Consider the following 18,852-nt stretch of genomic DNA (forward strand, 5'->3'; position numbering starts at 1 on the left):
AGGTGCTGACTCTCACTGGGGTACAGGGTCCCTCTCCTGAAGGTGCTGACTCTCACTGGGGTACAGGGTCCCTCTGCTGAAGGTGCTGACTCTCACTGGGGTACAGGGTCCCCTCCTCTCCTGAAGGTGCTGACTCTCACTGGGGTACAGGGTCCCCTCCTCTCCTGAAGGTGCTGACTCTCACTGGGGTACAGGGTCCCTCTCCTGAAGGTGCTGACTCTCACTGGGGTACGGGACCCTCCTCTCCTGAAGGTGCTGACTCTCACTGGGGTACGGGACCCTCCTCTCCTGAAGGTGCTGACTCTCACTGGGGTACAGGGTCCCTCTCCTGAAGGTGCTGACTCTCACTGGGGTACAGGGTCCCCCTCCTCTCCTGAAGGTGCTGACTCTCACTGGGGTACAGGGTCCCCCTCCTCTCCTGAAGGTGCTGACTCTCACTGGGGTACAGGGTCCCCCTCCTCTCCTGAAGGTGCTGACTCTCACTGGGGTACAGGGTCCCCTCCTCTCCTGAAGGTGCTGACTCTCACTGGGGTACAGGGTCCCCTCCTCTCCTGAAGGTGCTGTATGCTCCGGTTTCCCATCTTGCTTTACCTTTGAATGAGGTACAGGAAATTTTCAATCATTCCTTTGGCGGTTTCACTCATCTCCGAGAGGAGCAATCCTTTTATTATCCAGTACGAATCCCTGAGGGAGAGAAGAGAGTCAGCGCCTGATCCGAATGAAGCATGGGCTAGAATGTGGAACTAACACGATGACTTGATGCTCTCAAACTAGCGATGGAAGAGTCTCTCAGTCCAGTGATGCCAGTCAGTCTCCGGAGGAACTCTGTACATTCCCACAGCAGAGCCTGTGCTCCTGTGCTGGCAGGAGGGCCCTACCCGCAGGCATAGTTGAACCAAGGTTGTGACACAATTAAAAATCACTCAGCAGCTTAATAGTTTGGTGAGATTGTTCTTTACAAAGCACACTCTGCACACAGCCATGGGAGGGAGGCCTCTACCTCAAATCCATGCAACTGGAACAGGCTCCAAGTGGATCCAGTGATAGGACCTCAAAACTATGGCAATTAAGGGCAGCAGTGGTTAGTACTGCTGGCTTGCGGCGCCGAGGTCCCAGGTTCGATCCCGGCTCTGGGTCACTGTCTGTGTGGAGTTTGCACATTCTCCCCGTGTTTGCGTGGGTTTCGCCCCCACAACCCAAAGATGTGCAGGGTAGGTGGATTGGCCACGCCAAATTGCCCCTTAAATGGAAAAAATGAATTGGGTACTCTAAATTTTTTTTCAATTTTTTTAAAGTAAAACTATGGCAATTTTAGGCAAGCATTGCCCCCAATTACAGGGCTTCAGCATCAGCTATTGCACTGTGGCAGGCATGACAGAGCAAGCTCAATCACATCCTCACGTAGTCTCATAGCCACCCGCCCCTCACTGCCCAGTGAGAGTCAGACCGAGAGAAATGAGATTCAGAAACTCTGGCCAACATTCCTCTCCCTCACTGGGGGTTGCCAAGCTAACTGGATCAAGGCACGTTTGTTTTGAGTGATTTTTCTCTCTCATAATAATCGGGATCTGCAGCAGGAAAAGAAAGTGGCCGAAGAGTTAAGATGGTGGCAGAAACCCAGCATCGCAACAGTTTGCAAATAGTCCTTGGCTTCATTAATTTCAGCAGCACAAAAGGTTCAAGCTGACAGGAACTGTCAACTCAGAAAATCCACTCAATGCACTCACCAGTAACAATCCACTCAATGCACTCACCAGTAACAATCCACTCAATGCACTCTCACCAGTAATAATCCACTCAATGCACTCTCACCAGTAACAATCCACTCAATGCACTCTCACCAGTAATAATCCACTCAATGCACTCACCAGTAATAATCCACTCAATGCACTCTCACCAGTAATAATCCACTCAATGCACTCTCACCAGTAACAATCCACTCAATGCACTCACCAGTAATAATCCACTCAATGCACTCACCAGTAATAATCCACTCAATGCACTCTCACCAGTAATAATCCACTCAATGCACTCTCACCAGTAACAATCCACTCAATGCACTCACCAGTAATAATCCACTCAATGCACTCTCACCAGTAACAATCCACTCAATGCACTCACCAGTAATAATCCACTCAATGCACTCACCAGTAATAATCCACTCAATGCACTCTCACCAGTAATAATCCACTCAATGCACTCTCACCAGTAATAATCCACTCAATGCACTCTCACCAGTAATAATCCACTCAATGCACTCTCACCAGTAATAATCCACTCAATGCACTCTCACCAGTAACAATCCACTCAATGCACTCACCAGTAATAATCCACTCAATGCACTCTCACCAGTAACAATCCACTCAATGCACTCACCAGTAATAATCCACTCAATGCACTCTCACCAGTAATAATCCACTCAATGCACTCACCAGTAACAATCCACTCAATGCACTCACCAGTAATAATCCACTCAATGCACTCTCACCAGTAATAATCCACTCAATGCACTCACCAGTAACAATCCACTCAATGCACTCTCACCAGTAATAATCCACTCAATGCACTCTCACCAGTAATAATCCACTCAATGCACTCTCACCAGTAATAATCCACTCAATGCACTCTCACCAGTAATAATCCACTCAATGCACTCTCACCAGTAATAATCCACTCAATGCACTCTCACCAGTAACAATCCACTCAATGCACTCACCAGTAATAATCCACTCAATGCACTCTCACCAGTAACAATCCACTCAATGCACTCACCAGTAATAATCCACTCAATGCACTCTCACCAGTAATAATCCACTCAATGCACTCACCAGTAACAATCCACTCAATGCACTCACCAGTAATAATCCACTCAATGCACTCTCACCAGTAATAATCCACTCAATGCACTCACCAGTAACAATCCACTCAATGCACTCTCACCAGTAATAATCCACTCAATGCACTCTCACCAGTAATAATCCACTCAATGCACTCTCACCAGTAACAATCCACTCAATGCACTCACCAGTAATAATCCACTCAATGCACTCTCACCAGTAATAATCCACTCAATGCACTCTCACCAGTAATAATCCACTCAATGCACTCACCAGTAACAATCCACTCAATGCACTCACCAGTAATAATCCACTCAATGCACTCTCACCAGTAATAATCCACTCAATGCACTCACCAGTAACAATCCACTCAATGCACTCTCACCAGTAATAATCCACTCAATGCACTCTCACCAGTAACAATCCACTCAATGCACTCTCACCAGTAACAATCCACTCAATGCACTCACCAGTAACAATCCACTCAATGCACTCTCACCAGTAATAATCCACTCAATGCACTCACCAGTAACAATCCACTCAATGCACTCTCACCAGTAATAATCCACTCAATGCACTCACCAGTAACAATCCACTCAATGCACTCACCAGTAATAATCCACTCAATGCACTCTCACCAGTAATAATCCACTCAATGCACTCACCAGTAACAATCCACTCAATGCACTCACCAGTAATAATCCACTCAATGCACTCACCAGTAACAATCCACTCAATGCACTCACCAGTAATAATCCACTCAATGCACTCTCACCAGTAATAATCCACTCAATGCACTCACCAGTAACAATCCACTCAATGCACTCTCACCAGTAATAATCCACTCAATGCACTCTCACCAGTAACAATCCACTCAATGCACTCTCACCAGTAACAATCCACTCAATGCACTCACCAGTAACAATCCACTCAATGCACTCTCACCAGTAATAATCCACTCAATGCACTCACCAGTAACAATCCACTCAATGCACTCTCACCAGTAATAATCCACTCAATGCACTCACCAGTAACAATCCACTCAATGCACTCACCAGTAATAATCCACTCAATGCACTCTCACCAGTAATAATCCACTCAATGCACTCACCAGTAACAATCCACTCAATGCACTCTCACCAGTAATAATCCACTCAATGCACTCTCACCAGTAACAATCCACTCAATGCACTCTCACCAGTAACAATCCACTCAATGCACTCACCAGTAACAATCCACTCAATGCACTCTCACCAGTAATAATCCACTCAATGCACTCACCAGTAACAATCCACTCAATGCACTCACCAGTAATAATCCACTCAATGCACTCTCACCAGTAATAATCCACTCAATGCACTCACCAGTAACAATCCACTCAATGCACTCTCACCAGTAATAATCCACTCAATGCACTCTCACCAGTAACAATCCACTCAATGCACTCTCACCAGTAACAATCCACTCAATGCACTCACCAGTAATAATCCACTCAATGCACTCTCACCAGTAACAATCCACTCAATGCACTCACCAGTAACAATCCACTCAATGCACTCTCACCAGTAATAATCCACTCAATGCACTCACCAGTAACAATCCACTCAATGCACTCACGAGTAATAATCCACTCAATGCACTCTCACCAGTAATAATCCACTCAATGCACTCACCAGTAACAATCCACTCAATGCACTCTCACCAGTAATAATCCACTCAATGCACTCTCACCAGTAACAATCCACTCAATGCACTCTCACCAGTAACAATCCACTCAATGCACTCACCAGTAATAATCCACTCAATGCACTCTCACCAGTAACAATCCACTCAATGCACTCTCACCATTAATAATCCACTCAATGCACTCTCACCAGTAATAATCCACTCAATGCACTCACCAGTAACAATCCACTCAATGCACTCACCAGTAACAATCCACTCAATGCACTCTCACCAGTAATAATCCACTCAATGCACTCTCACCAGTAATAATCCACTCAATGCACTCTCACCAGTAACAATCCACTCAATGCACTCTCACCAGTAATAATCCACTCAATGCACTCACCAGTAATAATCCACTCAATGCACTCACCAGTAATAATCCACTCAATGCACTCTCACCAGCAATAATCCACTCAATGCACTCACCAGTAATAATCCACTCAATGCACTCTCACCAGTAATAATCCACTCAATGCACTCACCAGTAATAATCCACTCAATGCACTCTCACCAGCAATAATCCACTCAATGCACTCACCAGTAATAATCCACTCAATGCACTCTCACCAGTAATAATCCACTCAATGCACTCTCACCAGTAATAATCCACTCAATGCACTCACCAGTAACAATCCACTCAATGCACTCTCACCAGTAACAATCCACTCAATGCACTCACCAGTAACAATCCACTCAATGCACTCTCACCAGTAATAATCCACTCAATGCACTCACCAGTAACAATCCACTCAATGCACTCACCAGTAATAATCCACTCAATGCACTCTCACCAGTAATAATCCACTCAATGCACTCACCAGTAACAATCCACTCAATGCACTCTCACCAGTAATAATCCACTCAATGCACTCTCACCAGTAACAATCCACTCAATGCACTCTCACCAGTAACAATCCACTCAATGCACTCACCAGTAATAATCCACTCAATGCACTCTCACCAGTAACAATCCACTCAATGCACTCACCAGTAACAATCCACTCAATGCACTCTCACCAGTAATAATCCACTCAATGCACTCACCAGTAACAATCCACTCAATGCACTCACCAGTAATAATCCACTCAATGCACTCTCACCAGTAATAATCCACTCAATGCACTCACCAGTAACAATCCACTCAATGCACTCTCACCAGTAATAATCCACTCAATGCACTCTCACCAGTAACAATCCACTCAATGCACTCTCACCAGTAACAATCCACTCAATGCACTCACCAGTAATAATCCACTCAATGCACTCTCACCAGTAACAATCCACTCAATGCACTCTCACCATTAATAATCCACTCAATGCACTCTCACCAGTAATAATCCACTCAATGCACTCACCAGTAACAATCCACTCAATGCACTCACCAGTAACAATCCACTCAATGCACTCTCACCAGTAATAATCCACTCAATGCACTCTCACCAGTAATAATCCACTCAATGCACTCTCACCAGTAACAATCCACTCAATGCACTCTCACCAGTAATAATCCACTCAATGCACTCACCAGTAATAATCCACTCAATGCACTCACCAGTAATAATCCACTCAATGCACTCTCACCAGCAATAATCCACTCAATGCACTCACCAGTAATAATCCACTCAATGCACTCTCACCAGTAATAATCCACTCAATGCACTCACCAGTAATAATCCACTCAATGCACTCTCACCAGCAATAATCCACTCAATGCACTCACCAGTAATAATCCACTCAATGCACTCTCACCAGTAATAATCCACTCAATGCACTCTCACCAGTAATAATCCACTCAATGCACTCACCAGTAACAATCCACTCAATGCACTCTCACCAGTAACAATCCACTCAATGCACTCTCACCAGTAATAATCCACTCAATGCACTCTCACCAGTAACAATCCACTCAATGCACTCTCACCAGTAACAATCCACTCAATGCACTCACCAGTAATAATCCACTCAATGCACTCTCACCAGTAACAATCCACTCAATGCACTCTCACCATTAATAATCCACTCAATGCACTCTCACCAGTAATAATCCACTCAATGCACTCACCAGTAACAATCCACTCAATGCACTCACCAGTAACAATCCACTCAATGCACTCTCACCAGTAATAATCCACTCAATGCACTCTCACCAGTAATAATCCACTCAATGCACTCTCACCAGTAACAATCCACTCAATGCACTCTCACCAGTAATAATCCACTCAATGCACTCACCAGTAATAATCCACTCAATGCACTCACCAGTAATAATCCACTCAATGCACTCTCACCAGCAATAATCCACTCAATGCACTCACCAGTAATAATCCACTCAATGCACTCTCACCAGTAATAATCCACTCAATGCACTCACCAGTAATAATCCACTCAATGCACTCTCACCAGCAATAATCCACTCAATGCACTCACCAGTAATAATCCACTCAATGCACTCTCACCAGTAATAATCCACTCAATGCACTCTCACCAGTAATAATCCACTCAATGCACTCACCAGTAATAATCCACTCAATGCACTCTCACCAGTAACAATCCACTCAATGCACTCTCACCAGCAATAATCCACTCAATGCACTCTCACCAGTAATAATCCACTCAATGCACTCTCACCAGTAACAATCCACTCAATGCACTCTCACCAGTAACAATCCACTCAATGCACTCTCACCAGTAACAATCCACTCAATGCACTCTCACCAGTAACAATCCACTCAATGCACTCTCACCAGTAACAATCCACTCAATGCACTCTCACCAGTAATAATCCACTCAATGCACTCACCAGTAATAATCCACTCAATGCACTCTCACCAGTAACAATCCACTCAATGCACTCTCACCAGTAATAATCCACTCAATGCACTCACCAGTAATAATCCACTCAATGCACTCTCACCAGTAACAATCCACTCAATGCACTCTCACCAGCAATAATCCACTCAATGCACTCTCACCAGTAATAATCCACTCAATGCACTCTCACCAGTAACAATCCACTCAATGCACTCTCACCAGTAATAATCCACTCAATGCACTCACCAGTAACAATCCACTCAATGCACTCTCACCAGTAACAATCCACTCAATGCACTCACCAGTAATAATCCACTCAATGCACTCTCACCAGTAACAATCCACTCAATGCACTCTCACCAGTAATAATCCACTCAATGCACTCTCACCAGTAACAATCCACTCAATGCACTCTCACCAGTAACAATCCACTCAATGCACTCTCACCAGTAATAATCCACTCAATGCACTCACCAGTAATAATCCACTCAATGCACTCTTACCAGTAATAAAATTCCCTGAATCGACCACCAGGTACAATCAATGGTTTGGGCACATAAATCTGGGAATACAGCTCTGCGTGCGACTGCACATCCAGCTTAATCTGAAAGCAACAAGAGGATGTTTAATCAGGTTGTGACACTTCCTTAAAGCCGGAGAAATATGCATTTCACACTGTCACACAACAATGACTGGCCGGCCCGAAGCTCATCTCAGGTCAACGTGACACCAAGGTTACAAACAGATGGGCCTAACCTCAGACTGCGACCAGGGGGGGGAAAGAGATGGAGTTGGTCATTCGGGAACAGGTTTGGAATGGGGACACTGGTTCTAACCTTCCCCGTATTTAATTGGAGGAATTTCTGCTCATCCAGTACTGGATAACATTGCCAGCATGGGCATGCTGGACCGAATGGCCTCTTTGTCAGCTCCTGTGTCTCATGTCCCATGTAATTATTCATTGGGAATATGAACATATTATGCCAACAAGGCACAAAAATAAATCAAAACTGTGTACAAAATGTTATGTCTTCTGCTATTTTAAAATCAATTGTTGCTGAACCAAAAGATGGCTACCATAGGTCTCATGACTCATTAGAATAGTCAACTGTTCTGGAAGCTGCTAACAGAGATCAAACAGTTCCACTTTCTTCCTCATAGAATCTCACTCCATTGCAAGGCCATATTATAATCACGAAACTAGCAGATGAATTGACTCCCCAGTTTGGGTAATAAAAAAGACACAGATATAGAAATTTGTTATACCTGAAGAGGTGTTAACAGCCACCATTTTGCTCCCAAGAGAAATGATGCATTTAGGTCAGAAGCACGGAAACTGCAATTAACTAATTAATTGGTCACAATGGCTCCCTGCTCCGAGTGTCTTTGGACAGTTTTATTACATTTTGCCACCTCTCAGATGATTTTGCGGATTGCTTCCAAACTGGAAACAGCAGTAGCAGCGCTCCCAGGTGCCCCAGCAGCAGCGCTCCCAGGTGCCCCAGCAGCAGCGCTCCCAGGTGCCCCAGCAGCAGCGCTCCCAGGTGCCCCAGCAGCAGCGCTCCCAGGTGCCCCAGCAGCAGCGCTCCCAGGTGCCCCAGCAGCAGCGCTCCCAGGTGCCCCAGCAGCAGCGCTCCCAGGTGCCCCAGCAGCAGCGCTCCCAGGTGCCCCAGCAGCAGCGCTCCCAGGTGCCCCAGCAGCAGCGCTCCCAGGTGCCCCAGCAGCAGCGCTCCCAGGTGCCCCAGCAGCAGCGCTCCCAGGTGCCCCAGCAGCAGCGCTCCCAGGTGCCCCAGCAGCAGCGCTCCCAGGTGCCCCAGCAGCAGCGCTCCCAGGTGCCCCAGCAGCAGCGCTCCCAGGTGCCCCAGCAGCAGCGCTCCCAGGTGCCCCAGCAGCAGCGCTCCCAGGTGCCCCAGCAGCAGCGCTCCCAGGTGCCCCAGCAGCAGCGCTCCCAGGTGCCCCGGCAGCAGCGCTCCCAGGTGCCCCAGCAGCAGCGCTCCCAGGTGCCCCAGCAGCAGCGCTCCCAGGTGCCCCAGCAGCAGCGCTCCCAGGTGCCCCAGCAGCAGCGCTCCCAGGTGCCCCAGCAGCAGCGCTCCCAGGTGCCCCAGCAGCAGCGCTCCCAGGTGCCCCAGCAGCAGCGCTCCCAGGTGACCCAGCAGCAGCGCTCCCAGGTGACCCAGCAGCCGGCCACCATCTCTCAACTCCTCAAAGTCAGTTTTATGTCAAGAGCGTCCTCATTCACTATCACCATAGTTGCAAAACCTCGGTCTTTCCCACCTGCCTGCGGCTGCGCCTCTACACAGGAAATAGGAACACAATGAGGCCAGTCAGCCTTAGAGCCTGCTCTGCCACTCAGAGATCACCATCATGTGGTTACACACATGTCCCCCACCAAACACCCCAGGTTTGAATATGAAATAAACTAATCCCAAGAGTTAATCACAAGAGTTTGTTGAGTGTTATTTACAAAAATCGGATCACATAAACGGAGGGTGGTTAGCACTGCTGCCCACAGCGCAGAGGACCCGGGTTCGATCCCGACCCCGGGTCACTGTCCGTGTGGAGTTTGCACATTCTCCTCGTGCCTGCGTGGGTCTCACCCTCCAAACCAAAGATGTGCAGGTTAGGTGAATTAGCCACGCTAAATTGCCCCTTAATTGGAAAAAAATAATAATTGGGTACTGTAAATGTATTTTAAAGAATGAATGGCAGAGCAAGCTCGAAGGGAAGAATGGCAGCCATCTGCTCCTTGATTCTATGTCTGGGTCCAAATGTTTCTAAATACTGTTAACATTGCATAAGTAAATGGTTGATTATTCTGTCTCTTTGCGCCCCTTGCCCACACATGCCTGTGAATATATTTGAAAGTACAGTTCCACACATACCTTTCTCCCCAAGGATTTCCAGAGAGCATGCAGTTCTGTAGCCCAAAGTCTCAGTTTCTGGTCAGAAATCTTGTGAAGGATTCGGGGGCTGCAAATGACATTTCTTATTAATCAGGGACACTACTTTACAACCAGCCTTTATCAGAATAGGAGCTGGAGTGGACTATCGAACTTGCTCCACCATTTAATGCAATCATGACTGATCTGCCTCAACTCTGTCACCCACAAAGCGATGGCAGAAGAGTTGAAGGGTAAATGGGAGGAGGAGCTGGGGGAGGAGATCAAGGAAGGTCTGTGGGCTGATGCCCTAGGTAGGGTTAATTCCTCCTCCTCGTGTGCCAGGCTCAGCCTGATACAATTTAAGGTGGTCCACAGAGCGCACTTGACGGGGGCGAGGTTGAGTAGGTTCTTTGGGGTAGAGGACAGATGTGGAAGGTGCTCAGGGAGCCCGGCGAACCATGTCCATATGTTTTGGTCATGCCCGGCACTGGAGGGGTTCTGGAGAGGAGTGGCGGGAGCAATATCTCAGGTGGTGAAAGTCCGGGTCAAGCCAAGCTGGGGGCTAGCAATATTCGGAGTAGTGGACGAGCCGGGAGTGCAGGAGGCGAAAGAGGCCGGCATTCTGGCCTTTGTGTCCCTAGTAGCCCGGCGAAGGATCTTGCTAATGTGGAAGGAGGCGAAGCCCCCTAGCCTGGAGGCCTGGATAAACGACATGGCTGGGTTCATAAAGCTGGAGAGGATTAAGTTTGCCTTGAGAGGGTCTGCGCAGGGGTTCTACAGGCGGTGGCAACCGTTCCTAGAATATCTCGCGGAACGTTAGAGGAAAATCGGTCAGCAGCAGCAGCAACCCTGGGGGGGGGGGGGGATGGATGGGGGATTGCTTGGGGGGATGGATGAGCAGGAGATAACATGAAGGGTGGGGGAAACTGGCACGTGCGGGAGAGAGCCAGTGTATAAAGCTATGTAAATATACCATTTTGCCATGTATATATCTTGCTCAGTGCGTTTTCGTGTTACTTTGTTACGGGGGGGGTTTATTGTTTGTAAGGGGAAAAAATTGTGTTGGTTAAAAAACTTTAATAAATATATATATATTTTTAAACTCTGTCACCCACTCTCCATGTGCCTCGATTCCCTTAGAACGGAAATCAATCCACTCAACCTGACAATCTGCTCAGCAATGGAGCAGTCACAATCTGCTGATTTCCACAACACAAAAGCAAAGTACTGTTTTTATTCGTTCATGGGATGTGCCAACATGTATTGCCCATCCCTAATTGCCCTTGAGGGGACAATTAAGAGTCAACCACATTGCAGTGGGTCTGGAGTCACATGTAGGCCAGACCAGGTAAGGACGGCAGATTTCCTTTCCTAAAGGACATGAGTGACCCAGGTGGGTTTTTAACGACAATTGGCAATGGTTTCAGGGACTTTTTAGAAATTGAATTTAAATTCCACCAGCTCTGTGGTATTTGAACCCTGGCCTGCAGAGTATTACCCTCGCTCCCTGAATTACTAATCCATTGACAATACCACTATATCATCCTGTACTGTCGTCGCTGGAAATCTGAAATAACAGAAAACAAAAGAAACACTTAGCAGATCTGGTAACATTTGTGGACAGGGAAACAGTGATTCTGTTCCTCTTTCTACAGAAGCTGCCAGACCTGCTGAATATTTCCAGCATTCTCGGGTTTTAGTACAAATATTCACAACCTATTTCTTACCTCTGTGCCACCGATTGGACTTTTATCCTGAGCTTCTACCCCAGATTCTCGATTTCCCAGCCAGGGGAAACCACTTCTGAAATTCTACAATGTCAATTTCCTTCATGCTTCAATAAGATCACATCATATCCTTTTAAATCCCAGACAGATTTACCCAGGAACAAATCTAACAGACCTTTACTCCAATACAATTATTTCCTTCCATGAATATGGGGAAGGAAACTATAGGCAGTACTCCAGGTTTGATGTCACTAAAACCCTACATAATTGTAGCAAAACATCCTCATTCTTGTGTTCCAGTCCCCTTGCATTAAAGGCCAACATGTAATTTGCCTTGCCGATTACTTGCTGTACCTGCAGCGAACTTTCATTGTTCCCTGTGCAACATGTAACTTGCATCTCCACAGCACCATTCGCAACCACTGGGCATTGCAAAATGCTGTAGTTCATTATTTTTTTTAAGTATTGTCACTATTGTCATAATATACACCAGTATATCATGGTGCAGACACACACACTGATGGACACACAGTGGGACCGATCAACACACACAACACTGCAGCCAATCACCAGTTAGAGCACACGCACTATAAAGACAGAGGGCATCAGAGTTCCCGCTCATTCGAGCTGCAGCTAGCTAATAGGACAGAGCTCACAGCCTGCAGCACAGACATTCACCATGTGCTGAGTGCATCGACTGGTTAGGACAAGGCAAAGGTCTTTAGTTAAAGCTAATATCGTGTTAACCCACAGTGAGAGTATGTTAAAGAGTTTCTGACTTAATAAAATAGTATTGCACTATTTCAAGTGTTGGTGACCTGTATGTGTTCCACGGATCCAGAGTGCCCAACACAACAACTGTCATAATGTATTGATTGCCAACTGTCTACCCAGTCCCTCAAGAGTATCAATCACCAGTATCAATGACCAGTTCAGTATTTTGTTCCCTGGACTAGTTGTACTGTTTTTTTTAAAGATAGATTTAGAGTACCCAATTCATTTTTTCCAAATAAGGGACAATTTAGCGTGGCCAATCCACCTACGCTGCACATCTTTGGATTGTGGGGGCGAAACCCACGCAAACACAGGGGGAATGTGCAAGCTCCACGCGGACAGTGACCCAGAGCCGGGATCGAACCTGGGACCTCGGCGCCGTGAGGCAACAGCACTAACCACTGCGCCACCGTGCTGCCCATATAAGTTTTACTGTTGATTTTAAACAAAAAAATCTGAATCCAACTTTATTTGCGCACACACACGTGCATTTGTACAATTCCTTGTGCCAAAATGCTTCATGAAGTTATTCAAACATGCTGCGAGTTATGCAGTAGTCATTTTACCCACATCAAGATCTTATTGATGAAATGATCCAGTTTTTAAAAATAAATTTAGAGTACCCAATTATTGTTTTTTCCAATTAAAGGGCAATTTAGCGTGGCCAATCCACCTACCCTGCACATTTTTTGGATTGTGGGGGTGAGATCCACACAGACACGGGGAGAATGTGCTGTGAGGCAGCAGTGCCAACCACTGTGCCGCCCTTTAAATGAACTAGTTAATTGTTTTTTGCTGCTGTTGGTTTAGGGAAGAATGTTGGCCAGGTCGCCAGAGAACTCATGAAAGGGGCGACAGAAATGCTAGTTCATTCTTATACTGTCTCATCTTAAGGATTGGCACTTCTATCAATGCTGCAGTCAGATAGCATCGAAACACTAACCTAGATTATGCAATGGGCTGCATTTTAACCTATTCCTTCTGAACCACAGGGAGACAAACTGATGTACTTCAACAAAAAAGGTCACCTCAGGGGCAATGTTGAGAAGCTAACCAGACAGAGAGAGATTGTTTTTACACCTACTGATCACCCCAGTCGCCTGGTGTCCATTTCTCAAACTCCTGTCCAGGAGAATCAAAGTACGTTTGAACAAAGAGTTTCAGCTGCTCCTTCGTCAGGCGAGGTGGTGAGGTGGCAGTGAGGTTTTGAAAAGCTTCCAAAACGACATCTTTAAAAAAAAATTCAGAGGAGAGAAAAGAAAATTAAAAATGAATCAAATAATGTTTATTTTAAGAATTGTAAATAGTCAGTGGATTCATTTTGAGAGTTGACACATATTGTAAAATATTTTAAAAATCTGGTTAAAGTTTGACACTGGAGTTAATTTTCTATAGATTATAGTATTTACAGAAAATTTGGCCCAGATAGTTTGTGTGGATATTACCAGTTCTGGTGAAACATTAAACTGGTCTCTCTCTCCTCAGATGCCCCCAGACCTGCTGAGGATTTCCACCATTTTCTGCTTTTCAGCATCTGCAGTAATTTGGTTGAAATTAATTGTTCACATTTCACACAAGCCACCTCACATCCCACTTCATTCATTACCATCTGGTGGCATAAAGGGGAAACAGTGGTGTTGTGGTATCGTCACTAGACTGCACATCTTTGTGGGAGGAAACCGGAGCACCCGGAGGAAACCCACGCGCACACGGAAGGAAAGTGCAATCTCCACACGGACAGTAACCTTCCTTTGTGCCAGGTATGACTCCAGCCAGCGGAGGGGTTTCCTCCCAGATTCTCAGTTTTGCTAGCCAGGATTAAATTAAACAGAAAGAGGGCTGCATGATGGCACAGTGGTTAGCACTGCTGTCTCACGGCACTGAGGACCCGGGTTCAATCCCGTCCCCGGGTCACTGTCCGTGTGGAGTTTGCACATTCTCCCTGTGTCTATGTGGGTCTCACCCCCAGGGTACATGGATTGGCCATGCTAAATTGTCCAATTGGGAAAAAAATGAATTTGGTACAAAAAAAATTAAATCGAAAGAAGAGGGGCTGGGTTATAGGCCCTTTGACCTTCAGTGGAATCCACATCGAGTTCATGGCCATAGTGGGTGAATGGGTCATAAAATGAGTGGTGGTATCTGTGGTTCTCCAGCTATCTCAACAAAGCCGCTCCCATTATGTGAATTGTAAAGTGGTCAACTGAACTGGCTGATTACTTGTGAATTTTATTTGCAAGTTGCAGTTTGAAGGAATCCTATTTGTAATTTTTTGGGGGGAAACTACTGGAAAGGAATAGTGGTTGAGAAAGAAAATAAGCTTTTGTACCTGGATTGATCTTTAACTTCATATCCACAAAATGCTTGTCATCATTGAAGAGTTTGGCCATCTGCACTTGGTGTAGAAGTTCTCCAGTGCAATAGATGGAGCTCGGGGAGGGAGAGAAACAAGATCGTTGAGTTGACATTTGACAGAGCGTGAGCACTGTGTTACATCACAGGCTCAGTTACACTTGGTAAAATGCTCAATACTCTTACCTAGTCCTTCAACGGGCATCTCTCTATATTCTGGGGGTATCCAAGTCTTTGCTTGCATAAGCAGTTGTTTGAGTCAGAGATCATGTATAAAGTTTGAATACATGGTTCCTGTTAATTTAAAGAAAACCCTAGTCGCTAACAAATAGATTCTCCTGTTCTGATTTAGGATTGATCTGCCAATGAGACTTCAGCACCAACAAGCTCGAGGGCCACAAATTGTAACAGGTCAAACCAGCAAACTAGAAATAGGTTTCAGGGCTGCAGTTTGAATATCCCCACTTTACATTCTGACAGCTTACATCAATCGGTGTACTTCCATCTACCTGGGCATGTACTGCACACTCACTCCTCAGAACTCATGAAATGAAAAATGAAATGAGAATCGCTTATTGTCACAAGTAGGCTTCAAATGAAGTTACTGTGAAAAGCCCCTAGTCGCCACATTCCGGCGCCTGTTCGGGGAGGCTGGTACGGGAAGGGTACGGGAATTCCAGAGTCCGGGGCAAACAAACTCACCATGAAGCATCTCATTTAATCTCTTATGTGAAAGCAGAAATAGCAAATCAAGATTTCAGGAAATTTATTCCTCTACAAATACTAGCCCATCTGGCAAAGAATGTTACAAACTACAACTGTCCATGTCCAAATCAGGTTGCATTAGTTTCACCTGATATAGACAAGTCAGATTGTGACAACATTCCTCACCATCAATTTGCCCATTCACAATGGTGATCAAGCTGCAACCTGATAACGGACTCCTATTTCCTTGCCGCTAGAGTATAGAAACCATCCTGTCCAAGAAAAAGTGATCAGCCAGACCTATGATAATGCATCAGGATCCAACACCATAATTAGGAAAGATCAGACATCTCTATTTATTGAGCAAGTTAAACCACAATCATATCTCCAACAAACACTCATTTTAACTGACCCAAAAACAGATGCAGGGTTCTGTGCCCTACGGCGAAGGGAGATTCACATTCAAATTAGCCAGCACGCCCATGCCGAATCTCTTCCCAGGGACAAAATCGGCATGTATGCATTTTAAGCAGAGTTCAGATCTGAATCTACCTCCCACTCATGGGAAAAGGGAAGAAACAAGGGAAAGAGAATAGCAGTGAAGAGGAGACTGGTACATCTAGATGGAAGAAAGAGAAATATACTGGAGGGGCTGCCACGGCAGAAAAGTACCACACAGGGCAGCATGGTTGCGCAGTGGTTAGCACTGCTGTCTCACGGCACCGAGGTCCCAGGTTTGATCTGGGCTCTGGGTCACTTTCCGTGTGGGGTTTGCACATTCTCATTTCATTTCATTTGCTTGTGTGGGTTTCGCCCCCACAACCCAAAGATGTGCAGGCTAGGTGGATTGGCCATGTTAAATTGTCCCTTAATTGGAAAATAAAATGAATTAGGTACTCTAAAATTAAAAAAAAAAGTACCACACAAAAAGGTAGCTGGTCATCATAATTACAGTTAAAAAAGTACGAACACTCAATTAGTATTTTCAAAATACCCTCAAACCCCTTCAATGGATTATGTGAGATAGATCTAATAATACCCATCAGCCCACTCCTTGAAACAGTGCCGAGTCAAATGCCACTTGGGTGTGTCGGGAGAAATGTTGTCCAGGACATCAGCTCCTCTTCAAATAGTGGCACAGCCTTCTAACATTCACTTGAACAGGCAGATGGGACTTCCGGGTGCGGCTATGCAGAGCCAAGTCGCACGTTCGGCAGCTCCCGCTTGGAACGGACTTTTGGGCTCTTTTCAGGGCCCCCAACGGCATTCTTTCTACATTTCCCGGTGTGGGAAGAAGATTGCAATATTCCCCCGACAGTGTAAGGCTTGGACCAGGAGCGGGGTGACTGAAAAAGTGGTGGTGAACCCAAAGAAAGTGCGAGGGAAGAGCAAGATGGCGGCCGGCAGGGACCGGGCAGCGTGGATGCAGTGGGCGCAGGAGCAGCAGGAGGTTATCCAGCGCTGCTTCAGGGAGCTCAAAGCGGACCTGCTGGAGCCGATGAAGGCTTCTATCGACAAGCTGCTGGAGACCCAGACGGCCCAGGGGTGGCGATCCGCGAGGTCCGACAACAGATCTCCGACGAGGACGAGATCTTAGGCCTTGCGGTAAAGGTGGAGGATGGCAGGAACGTTTTGAGGAGATGGAGAATCGATCGAGGCGGACAAATCTGCGGATTCTGGGCCTCCCGGAGGGGCTGGAGGTGCCAGACGTGGGGACCTATGTGGTCACCATGTTAAACTCGCTGATGGGAGCGGGGTCCTTCCAGGGGTCCCTGGAGCTGGAAGGGGCCCATAGAGTGTTGGCGAGGAGGCCCAAGGCTAACGAGCCTCCGCGGGCGGTGTTGGTGCGGTTTCATCTGTTCACTGATCAGGAGTGTGTGCTCAGGTGGGCCAAGAAAGAGAGGAGCAGCAGGTGGGAGAACACGGAGGTTCGAATATATCAGGACTGGAGTGCGGAGGTGGCGAAGAGGAGGGCCAGGTACAATCGGGCGACGGCGGTGCTGCACAGGAAGGGGGTGAAGTTTGGCATGTTGCAGCCGGCGCGACTGTGGGTCACCTACAAGGACCGGCACCATTATTTTGAGTCTCCGGAGGAGGCGTGGGCCTTTGTTCAGGCCGAGAAGCTGGACACAAACTGAGGGTCGGGATGGGTGGTCGGGGATTGCTGTTGGTGTGTTACATTTTGAGGGGGGGGTTCTTTGCGGGTGGTCAGGGTGGGGTGGGCACTGTTTTGGTTGGGTCTGTCGGGTGAGCTCTTGGAGGGGGGTAAGTGAATGGAGTGGGGGTAGCCTGTAAAAGGAGCTGCGACAGAGCTGGCGGGGCCGGGCAGGTGGAAAGCGCGGGCTTTTTCCCCGCACTGAAGGCTGGAGGGGGTGGGGCCGGGGCGGGAAAGCGAGGGTTGTTTCCCGCGCTTGGGATGTAATCGGGAGGCGGAGAGCCTGTTGATAGGTAATGGAGGAGGAGGGGATGTCCCACAATGGGAGGAGTCGAAGGAGAGGTGGGAGTGGCCGGGGTCAGCAGGAGTCAGCTGACTTGCGGGAGTGCAATGGGGGGAGCAGAGCAGCTAGGTGGGGTCCTAACTGCGGTGGGGGGTGTGGGGGAAAACCGGGTTGCTGCTGGTATGGTCAAGGGGGAGCTGCAGCGAGTAGAGGGGGTTGGGACGGGGGGTCTGCCACCTTGGGGAACGGGCCGGGCGTGGGGTGCGGGTGCGTGGCTGGCTGAGATGGGGTTATGGCTAGTCAGCAGGGGAGGGGGGGGCGGGTAGCCCCCTGATCCGGCTGATAACCAGCAACGTAAGTGGACTGAATGGGCCAGTCAAGCGGACCCCGGTGTTCGCGTACCTGAAGGGGCTCAAGGCGGATGTGGTCGTGCTCCAGGAGACACACCTGAAGGTGGCAGACCAGGTAAGATTGAGGAAGGGGTGGGTAGGTCAGGTGTTTCACTCGGGGCTGGATGCCAAAAATCGGGGGGGTGATGATTTTGGTAGGAAAGAGGGTGTCGTTCGAGGCGTTGAGCATTGTGACAAACAGCGGCAGG

The 18,852-nt window shown here is 47.3% G+C and overlaps 1 protein-coding gene across 3 annotated transcripts in view; it reads right to left on the reverse strand.

Moving 5' to 3' along the window:
• treh (trehalase (brush-border membrane glycoprotein)) overlaps window positions 1–18,852 on the reverse strand; it is a 48,027-nt gene that overhangs the window by 15,170 nt on the left and 14,005 nt on the right. Inside the window, exons 3-7 of one of the 3 annotated variants that reach the window (XM_072486372.1) lie at window positions 15,089–15,189; window positions 13,844–13,988; window positions 10,259–10,346; window positions 7,880–7,980; window positions 592–684 (exon numbers count right to left, since the gene is read on the reverse strand). In XM_072486372.1, the coding sequence (XP_072342473.1) occupies window positions 592–684; window positions 7,880–7,980; window positions 10,259–10,346; window positions 13,844–13,988; window positions 15,089–15,189 (528 nt within the window). The remainder of the gene's footprint in view (window positions 1–591; window positions 685–7,879; window positions 7,981–10,258; window positions 10,347–13,843; window positions 13,989–15,088; window positions 15,190–18,852) is intronic. The other 2 variants (XM_072486374.1, XM_072486373.1) reach the window with 2 other exon arrangements.

This window comes from Scyliorhinus torazame, chromosome 21, assembly GCF_047496885.1.
Source record: "Scyliorhinus torazame isolate Kashiwa2021f chromosome 21, sScyTor2.1, whole genome shotgun sequence".
Classification (NCBI taxonomy): Eukaryota; Metazoa; Chordata; class Chondrichthyes; order Carcharhiniformes; family Scyliorhinidae; genus Scyliorhinus; species Scyliorhinus torazame.